Genomic DNA, 10469 nt, shown 5'->3' with positions numbered 1-10469 from the left:
TGGAATGATTGAACTTGCTGAATCCTTCTAGACAGAATGCATCTTGAGCAGATTTCTAGCGTATCTGCTGACACTGGACAACAAATACCCGCAGAGAATCGATCCGCTGCCTCACCCAACGATGCTTCAATATGGCATTGCTCCAAAAATCGTTGAAAATATTGAATCCGCCGAGGAGTAATGCCGAACTACCGCGGCCATAATTCATAAGCAATAAAATAGCCAGAAAACTAGGCCAACCTTGTTTTGCCATGAGTTCTTTCGCTTGTAAGAATCCCGACTTACCAGTGAGAGGTAATAACAAGATCCCACTTCTGACTGCTGTTACGCAGTGGTGGCGATTGGAAACTAATAACACTCGTAATTAATTTTTCATTTTCAAATAAACTATTGAATAAAAACTGGGTGAATTGCTCGACTGTTTCTAATAAGAGAGTTTTAACGTCGGTCAGTTTCTGGGTCGAGTTACGATTTTTGTCGCACTGCTTCAACCAGGTCCATGCCATTTCAATCGGCTTGAAATGGCGTGAGGTTAGCAACAAGCATGATGGTCGTTTCACTGAGCCACTGCTCAGGAGCAAGCGTTATAAGATCTTTCTTGAGAAAATTTCCGCCCTCAATGCAGGTTAAAATCTGAATCGGAAATTTTTCGCTGTCCCATAATTAATTTACTATGGCACTAGTCCAAAATTTAGAATGATGTTGTGGAAATCTTCCTGCAAGTGATTTAACGATTGTCGTCCACTGGAAAAAAAAAAAACTCATTGGATCTAGATCTAATGTGTTTTTTGCGCTGAATTCACCGCAAACTGTACCAAAATCATCACAAAAAGGTTGATTTGTGTGATTGATTGTGTTGACTTTTCCTACACTGGAAAGGACTTAGACAACGGAGGGAATAGAATCGATCGACAAAATGCGACCGACTCACATGTTTGTCGATCGAATCACGGCGATCGGTTCACGTTTTGGCTCTTCGATCGATTCATGTCGATCGAATCGACAGGGGTGTGTTTAAATTTACCAGCGATCGATTCACGTCGAATAATTTTCGTATTCATTTTTCGATCGATGCGTCGATCGAATCGAAACCGGTTTTGTAATGATTTGTTTATCGATTCACGTCGATCAATTCGTGTTTTCATGTTTCGATCGATTCATGTCGACCGAATCCATACCCTTAAAGACAACCACGCAACACTGGAAAAAAAAACACATTGGATCTAGTTTCCAGACTCTTAAAATCATCGACAAGAAAAAATACTCTTGATTCAATCAGATTTAAGCTTAATTCAAGAACCAGCGGGCCGATTATTGAAATTGATAGACAAAGCCATAGACGAAGGAGACAAAAGAGATATGGAGAGATCCTAATGGTGGAAGCGGGTGGTTGCAATGGACAAAGGAGGTAGGTAATCGACTAACTAACGGCAACCCACGAGAGACCCGACAGTTAGTCTATCATTTTCTCCCTTTGTCTATAGGAACCACCCGTTTCAACCAATAGGATCGCTCCATACTCCCTATGTCTTCTTTGTCTATAGCTTTGTCTATCAATTTCAATAATCAGGCCGCAGGCCTCTTAATTTGAGCGGATTTCCTTTTGATTTAAGCTTAACTCTGATTGAATCAAGAGTCCTTTTTCCTGTCAATGTTTTCAAGAGTCTGGACTCTAGATCCAATGTGTTTTTTTTTCCAGTGTCGGATGCAATCCTCTACTAATTTGGATCTGTCCTTTTGCCTTCTCGGACAAACCATTAAGCAATGCTCCCTACATGTCGGCCCTCCTTTTTGCCCTCCGGATCGCAGCTCGTCGAGTCATCGTCAGAAACCGGAGCGAATACTCCGACATGACGTCTGATTCGACGATTCGTGGCCGCGTTAGCGCAGCTGAGCAAACACGCGGTAACCGAGATTCGCGGTTTGAATTCCGCAGGCAGCAGTCAGAAAGCTCAGCTCAACGCGGAAATGAGCGATCTCGGCCGGCATCGAAAGCTCATCGAATTTTCATCTACATATTTATGTTACACGCAGGTGGTACGGTGGATCGCAGTGGCGTGGCGTGCTTTGCGATTTATCGATTGATCTGTCATTCAAACCTATGAAAAAGGATCGATATACAGGGCGTTCTCAACGAACACCCTAATAATCGATTCTTTACCACAGCTTCGAATGGGGAAATATCGATAATCCATCATTCACGCCACGCCACTGGTGGATCGGTTCTAAACAGCGGCGTGGCATGCTCTGCGATGTACAGATCGTTCTGCCGTTTGAACCTATGGAAAAGGATCTATAGACGGCGTTTGCAACACTGGAAAAAAAAACACATTGGATCTAGAGTCCAGACTCTTGAAAACATTGACAAGAAAAAGGATTCTTGATTCAATCAGATTTAAGCTTAAATTAACAGGAAATCCGCTCAAATTAAGAGGCTTGGTTCTTGATTTAAGCTTAAATCCGATTGAATCAATAGTATTTTTTCTTGTCGATGTTTCTAAGAGTCTGGACTCTAGATCCAATGTGTTTTTTTTTCCAGTGAAGGAGCACCTTCATAATCGATTTTTTGCCATAGCTTCAAATGGGGAAAAACCCATAGTCGATCATTCACGCCTCGTCACTAAATGGATCTGCTTTCAATTCAATTCAAATTTATTTTCGTTTTAGTACAAATAGCTGAGTCAGACTGGCCAAAAGGCCAATTTGCCATCGTCAGATACGCCCCCTTGACGCATCAAAGACGCGCCCCTCTGTCAGATGTAGCAAAATAAGATGAATAAGATATAAAACCGATTGCGGTGAACGCACGTGTCGTAAGACGGGATGTTTATTAAATTTAAAAAAAAATACGAACAGTTGAAGAAGTGGTCTAGATTATTACATGTGTCAGATGCTTAATATTATTTACAATGTTTTACGATCTAACATTAAAAGCGTTTCTGATGATAGGAACGCCGAAGATATCATCGGTTGCCCATTTCAGTGAGCCAGATACGATGTCTTCAACACCAGTGTTCTGCCGCTGTACGATTGCAGCTATGATACAGTCAGCTGGAGTCCATTCCTTGAATGTTGCGAGGATTCGGACATTCGGTTTCGTTGACCGCTATCGTTGACGGATCGGTCGACTTCACTACGGCTAGCAGCCACCAGGCTGTTCCCTCTGTGACAGTAGGGAGCTGTGCGCAGCGGATCAGGTTTCTCTGATGCAAGAGATTGATCAATTTCTCAAAATTGGTTAAATTTTTTAGTTTTTAGCCAACGTGCGTAAAAAGTTCAGCTTAAAGCTGAAATCTCATAGGGGAAACTCTCACACACAAGCACAATTTTCCGATTAACACCAACTTTTTTCTTCTCTAATGAGATTTCAGCTTTAAGCTGAACTTTTTACGCACGTTGGCTAAAAAACTCCAACATCCCATGAAGAAGATAAACAACTAAAGAATAATGCCTGTAAGGGTTTTCAGCAGATGTTCAACATCGTATAAAACTGAATATAATGTTTCATGAACTTTCACGGTACCCAACAGTAAAATCTACAGTTTGAGAAAACATATCGTAATTCAAATGTTTATGTTCCAAAACGAATTCTTGGATAAATATTGCTGGTTGCATAGACAGCCCCTGAAAAATTGTTGGAAATGAATGTTACATGAGATTCCAATTGGTATCTCTGGCTCCCAGTTGAAGTAAAAATTACGTGTATCGAACATTTTTTATGATATTTTAAGAAATTTTGGCACAGTTATTATTTATTTTCTATATATTGTCGGTTAAAATAGCAAGTTTCTATTTTCCACCAAATCGGTAGTAAGCAATAGATTAAACGTCTAATCGAAGTTTTGAGAACTGATTAATCGCATCGGAAGACATTCGATTCATGAATTAATTAATCTTGAATCGAACCAGATGTCTAGCAACCGGCCAACTGGTGATTGATGCATGCACGATGAAATGGCTTTTGTGCACTCCTTCTTTCCTTAACTTGAGTAGAGGTGAAATAAGTTGTGACTCGTTTTCCGTAGAAAGTTCGTCTTATTCTGGAGATCTCAACTGCTTGAGATTCGACAGTCAGGAGGGAGATTTGCGACGATTGATCGCCAGTTGGAAAGAAAGTTTCTAAACGGAAATCTTCTGAGAACTGACTTCGTTGCCTGCTCCATGCTTGCCATGTGTCAAAGTAAAAGGAGGCGCGTTGATGACGGCGCAGAGATACAGCTATTCGTACATGATGGATGTCCACGTTGAATCTACAAAATTGAAGGCGCGATGGCGCTAGGCGTGAACGCGCAATGGTCCGTTCTGTGCTGCCAGTGAGTTGTCACTTAGATTCGAGAGATTAATTTACAAAACTAGACCCGATCACGTCTCGACTCTGTTGTTCCCTAATTTTATTCCTTTTTTTTCAATTTCAAGTTTAATTGACTTTTTTTAATGTATTTACAAACCTACATCTACGGCTCGTATGTACCGACCCCTTACAGCTCGCGTGGCGCGTTTTTTAAGCCGGTCTCCACTCAATTTGACCGGGCTTCAGCACTTAGCGGCTGAGGCTTAAAGGGCCACTTGCACTATTCCTACTCCTAATATTGGAAATTATCATCTGAAGATTAAGAAATGGAATGCCGTACTTGAGAAACTCGGGATTTTTTAAAGGTTTCTTCTGCATCGCTGAAATATTATTGATTTGAACTGGTAAAATTAGCAGATAGGTACAATTTGACCTGGGTGGAGTTCACTGATTGCGCCTGTCGAGTTGGAAAACTTCGGATATCGACGGTGAAACTACCAAACCACGTATCTCGTTTGCGGTGTTTAAAAATCTACGCTCTCATTTTATTTTTTTGAGGTAGACCAAATCAATATCATTCCTTGAAATTTTCACAGAATTTTCTCCGCACGAGGAGGAAAAATCGCAGAAATTTTCAAGACTGGACGTTAAGTAGTTTTTCATTTAAAAAATAAAGTATGACAGGAAGTCTGAGACGTCGCAAACCGAGATACGTGGTTTGGTAGTTTCACCGTCGATATGCGCTCGCGTTTAGGACCACCATGAGTTTCATAGGGGGCTCTTTGCAATTGCAGCGGGTTGATTGTTGAAATTGATAGACTAAGCTATAGACAAAGAAGACATAGGGAGCATGAAACGATTCTATTGGTTGAAATGGTTGGTTCCTACAGACTAAGGGAGAAAATGATCGCCTAACTTCAGGGTCTCTCGTGGGTTCACCGTCAGTATAGTAGTCACCTACCTCCTTTGTCCATCGCAACCACCCTTTTCCACCAACAGGACTTCATACCCCTTTTGTCTTCTTTGTCCATAACTTTGTCCATCAATTTCATCAATCAGCCTGCTGGAGGTGTGTAAGTCTGTAACATTTTTTGGCCGAATACCCATAGATTTTGAGAAATGCTGCCATACAACGGATAGGTAGTCGATCCTTCAGCTCAGCAGTGCAGTTTCATTCAGCATAACACCGTAACACCGTGCACCACAATGAGGTGCTTTCTTTTCAAATTTCCGTGTCACCTGTCCATTCAAAATATCTCATGATTTCAGGTATCATCTTGAATCTGAAAGACGAGCATCTTCTACTTCGAAATTGTTAGTTTCCATAATAGAACAAGTCCTATTTTCAAAGGAGAGCTTGTCGAAGACATTAGAAAGTAAAGCAACTTTTGCGACACTCCCAGGCCTTTGTTTTTTCGGTGTAGAGAATGATATTTTGCCAGTCGGTGTATCACCCCTCTTAAAATAGATTAGCATTGTGCAAGAAAGTCAATTTTCTATTTTTTTGACTCGTTCCCCTTTGAACACCTCCGATCCAATCAGGGTTTTACACTTTAAAATCTAGTTTGAAGTTGGGGACGGTACATAGTTCAGGGTTGCACGGGTGAGAATCTGAAATATTGAAAATTTCCGTGATAAATTTCATAAAATTTCACTGAGCGGTGAAAAATATGAAACATATTTTCAGAGACTGGGTATGTAACACGCCCTGAGAAATATCGAAGAGCAAAAACCAGGCGCCTTTCATTTAATTTTGCATTTAATTTCGTAAAATATTTGTCATATTTTTCTGAAATTTCAACATTCTATTCATGGAAAAATAGCAACCGAGGTAGGTATGCAGAATTTCACAATATATTGAAGACAGACTGAAGTAAAAACACGTGTTTAATTTGAAACGTATGTCTTTCCCAGCTTGACATGCTTAACAAGTCACCATCATATCACACATTTTGAGCCTCAAGCTCATGAACTGGTTATAATTAATTGCTGTGAGCGTTGGAGCTCTCCTATTTCTTCCCCGGTGACACTTCCCGGTGAATTCGGAAAATATTTGTCATATTTTTCTGAAATTTCGTGAAATATTTCACGTGAAATTTCAAGATTTTTTTCATGAAAAATAGCAACCGAGGTACGTATGCAGAATTTGACAATACATTGAAGACAGACTAAAGTAAAAACGCGTGTTTAATTTGAAACTTATGTCTCTTCCAGCTTGACACGCTTAACAAGCCACCATCATAATACACATTTTGAGCCTCAAGCTCATGAACTGGTTATGATTAATTGGTGTGAGCTCTCCTATTTCTTGCCGGTGACGCCTTTGACAGCGGTGTTGATTCCCTGGGCGGCCGCGTTGACCGTGCCCGTGGTCGCCTTCCCGGCGCTGTCGACGCCCGATCGCACATGGTCGGACACCGCCGGGCCTCCTGCCTGGCCCGGATCTTGCGCCGACAGCATCCCGAAGAGTCCCAAGATCATGAGCATCGAAACTACGAAGGCTTGAACAGACAAAGAAACAGACATTCCTTGATAACGATAAATGACACTTTGAAGTTTTGCTAAATATCGCAAGGTGAACGTTGATGTGATTCGATGGACGCCATATTTTGTGTCAGAGCTACATGCGATATATCGCATCAATTGGTTCCATTTTTCAGCTACTCGTCATTTCCCTCCAATTTTGAGATCGCAATTCTGTTGTCAGGAGACTAAAAGAACTCACCAATTTTGACAAAGAAATTCAACGTAACAAAGGCGTGGTTTTTTAGAGAGAAAATATCGCATTCGAGTGCAGTTTCGATATCAGTATCGAATGCGATGATTTCTCTCTAAAAAACCACGCCTTTTTTAAGTTGAATTTCTTTGTTAAAATTGGTGAGTGAGTGCTTTAGTCTCCTGACAACAGAATTGCGATCTCAAAATTGGAGAAAAATGACGAGTAGCTGAAAAAATGGAACCAATTGATGCGATATATCGCATGCCGTTCTGACTCAAAATATGGCGTCCATCGAATCACCTTAAAGTAAGGTTTAAAGAGCTCCTTCTGTAGCCTTTATAACCGACTTATTACTTACTGTTACTCTATCTGTCTAATTCACCTCAACGTAATGTACATTTCTAAATTTCCGGTGTTGGGCAAGTGATTGTACACCATTGTTGTATGATTATGTGGATTACATTCTGCAATAAGGAACCTATGTCTCTGGTTCTCTCATAAAAGCACATATCTGCACGGGGAAACCAATGACATGTTTGTTGTTTCTACAATGGGTCAGAAATAGTGGTTTCTTATTGCAAAATGTAATCCTTTTTATGAAATGAACAGGAGACCAGGCCAACGACGAGTCAACCGATCAATACTAGCCGAGCTCAAAATTTTCAACATCGAGAAAAATTGAGTTAAAAGTATATACCTAATATGCGTTATTTTAATGTCTGGCAGTGACAAAATACTCTAAGCTGCGAGAGTGCTAAATTACGTAAATTGTCAGTCACAAGAAATTACGAGGGATAGAAAATAGATATCAACGAAACAGTTACAGATAGATAGAAACAGATATCAACGAAAGTAGAACGTAAATCGATGATACAACTAAACCAGCTTGGATGTAGTGCGTGAGGTGTAACTAAATGTTGAAGGCGCTTCAAACGGCGTAGCACGAACTATTGGCTGCAAGCCTCGAAAACACGTACGACTATTCAGTTTTCAGGGAGTTTTCCGCCTGTAATTCAGTCGAATTTCACTTGAGCAATGTATTTTCATGATTTCTGTAATTTTTTCTTTATACAAGTGAATGATTCGAAGGTTAATCTTCATTTCAATGTTTCTTCTTGGATTTCGCATATTGACACCATGTTGCTACCCTTAAAATTCGGCGCGAGTAAATCGGAAGTAGGCAATTGAAGTAGGATTGAATATTGTATAGGAAAAGAAAGTTAACTACATTACATAGTGTAGAATCTGATGAAGTGCCTACAAAAATTAAAAGAAATTAGCGGAGCGTCCTACACATCATCGTTGTTCGATTATTGCTGTTTAATCTGAGGAAAGTTACAGAAAAGCTTTGTTATTTCATAATTAAAAGCGATTTCTCGCGTAATGAATTTGATGAGATGAGACAGTGACACTCTACCAAGTATTATTCAATTCTAATGCCTCTTAATTTCATTATTTCACTAGACCAAAAAAACCGACGGATAGAAAAGCTTATGTATTTCATAATTAAAAGCAATTTTGCGTGTAATCAAGTTGATGAGATGAGACAGTTACACTCTACCAAGTATTATTCAATGCTAATGCCTCTAAATTTCATTATTTCACTAGCCCCGAAAAACTGACAGACAGAAGAGCTTATGTACTTCATAATTAAAAGCAATTTTGCGCGTAATGAAGTTGCCAGGTTTGAAACGGAAAGAAAAGCCGCATGCATTGGTAATCCCGTAGCGCGCGAGGCTCTCCATCTACACATAGTCTTACCACTGATTGTGAAAAACGCCGTGTATGAGCCTTCTTTGGATGTTCCCAAATTTACCTTGATTAACCACGGATTTTCTAGGAAACTCACGCACGTAATCCTTCCAATTTTTTAGATCTTTTATTTGCAGTTTTTGTCGAAATATCCGAAAATTTCAAGGATAAATATTCTCGACGATCCTCAGAAATACGAAATTATTAAGGAGTACTTGGCAATCTTCGAATTACCATACATGTTTTCCTCAAGTGGCATTTTTGAACTGTAAAATTGCGATGTTCAGAACTGAGGTTGGGAATTTTTTTACGATCTTTTGGCGGCGAAATCGCTGTGATCATCATTATCCCAGCGATTTCCTTTGATCTCGTCTCAATATTATCTCTATAAAATCGCGTGCGATAAAATGGAAATTCGATATCAATCATCACGATTTTTGTTCGATAATATCACGTCAAATCGCCATCGTTAAAATCGCGATTTTAATCGAGGCTATGAGTTGAAATCGCAATTTTTCATCCGACAATATTGCAATGCATCGACATCGATAAAATCGTGGTGCATTCGCCAATGAAATCGCTTCATCGAGATCACTGCTACTTGAGTTAGCACGACAGCACTGCCGTGTAATGAAGAACGCCGTATAAGCCTGCAAGAGTTGCCATATTTCCTTCGATAAAATGTTCATTTTGATGCAGATCACACTATGCAGATAATTCACTAAAATTTGTACATAAAATCCGCCCAACCGGTTTCATGAAAAAAATTAAATTGCACAAGTTAGTTTGGGTCCTTTCTGTTTAACGCGGTCCATTTTATCTAATCAGTTACCTACCCTGAGAAAAAGCTATTAGTGGTTCATGTGAACACCACTAATAGTAAGTAAGGCAACTTATAATAACATCACGTATTCCTTTAGTCATGGTATGTATGTACATCTTAGTATGGTACGAGATACCTTAATATGGTTCACAGACCACGAATCATTTATTCATTAACGACTTTTTGTGGTGTTCCATATGATCCACTAAAGACATATGTAGATTTTTCTCCGTTTAGGGCTTGGCACCAAGTTGTTTTTTCCCAGCTGTCTATCGATCCTTTTCCGTAGGTATAAACGGCAGATCAATCGATTTATCGCTGAGCACGCGACGCCACTTCACGACAGCACAACAACCGCGAACGCCGCTGAGGGGGTGCAGAGGGAAGAGGGAAGAGGGATGATTAATTGAACACAATTACCCAGGGGGCCGAGGCGGAAGAAATTCATTCTGGACTGATGCAAGGCTCGACCACGGTTCAACAGCGTCGTTTGATCTCTGCGCTCGGCGGGGCGCTGCGACGCCATTTTAATACCTCGGTCCTCAACGCGGCGAGCTTTTTTTCCCCGAAGCTCACGACCAGGTGGATGCATGTACGCCCAAAAGAATTATGCGCAAATTGGACCGCGTTTAACAGAAAGGAACCAAGCCACACCAGCTGTTGCAAAATTTAAGTGGTAAATTTAATTTTTTGCGAGAGAACGTGTGTGCAGATATCTTTGAAATGTTTCAGGAATTTACTTTGTACTGTGGGGAAAATTCACTGAAATTTGCACAAAAATCCGCACAACCGTTCTCATGTCAAAAATTAAATTGCACAATGGACCACTTGACAAGGTATGAATTAAAGCAATCTGATACATGTTTCTTAACCAGAATTTCGCG

The 10469-nt window shown here is 40.2% G+C and overlaps 1 protein-coding gene across 1 annotated transcript; it reads right to left on the bottom strand.

Annotated features, from left to right (window-relative positions):
* Window positions 1–6460: 6460 nt before the first annotated feature.
* On the bottom strand, window positions 6461–10159 carry LOC140225467 (uncharacterized). The gene is made up of 2 exons (XM_072304490.1): window positions 10006–10159; window positions 6461–6792 (listed from the first exon to the last, which is right to left on the bottom strand). Exons 1-2 carry the CDS (start codon window positions 10109–10111, stop codon window positions 6593–6595), a joined length of 306 nt encoding a protein of 101 aa, XP_072160591.1. The 5' UTR covers window positions 10112–10159; the 3' UTR covers window positions 6461–6592.
* Between the last annotated feature and the right edge of the window lie 310 nt (window positions 10160–10469).

The sequence above is a fragment of the Bemisia tabaci genome, chromosome 9, assembly GCF_918797505.1.
Source record: "Bemisia tabaci chromosome 9, PGI_BMITA_v3".
Lineage (NCBI taxonomy): Eukaryota > Metazoa > Arthropoda > Insecta > Hemiptera > Aleyrodidae > Bemisia > Bemisia tabaci.
The sequence above is the reverse complement of the archived record's forward strand: the minus strand, read 5'-3'. Positions and strand labels throughout refer to the sequence as shown.

Bases quoted from the DNA above. Each gene is read 5' to 3' on its own strand.
- LOC140225467 (XM_072304490.1), bottom strand. From the start codon at position 10,111: ATGGCGTCGCAGCGCCCCGCCGAGCGCAGAGATCAAACGACGCTGTTG. The intron at 6,793-10,005 runs GTAATTGTGTTC...TGTCTGTTCAAG, and splicing joins CTTCCGCCTCGGCCCCCTGG to CCTTCGTAGTTTCGATGCTC.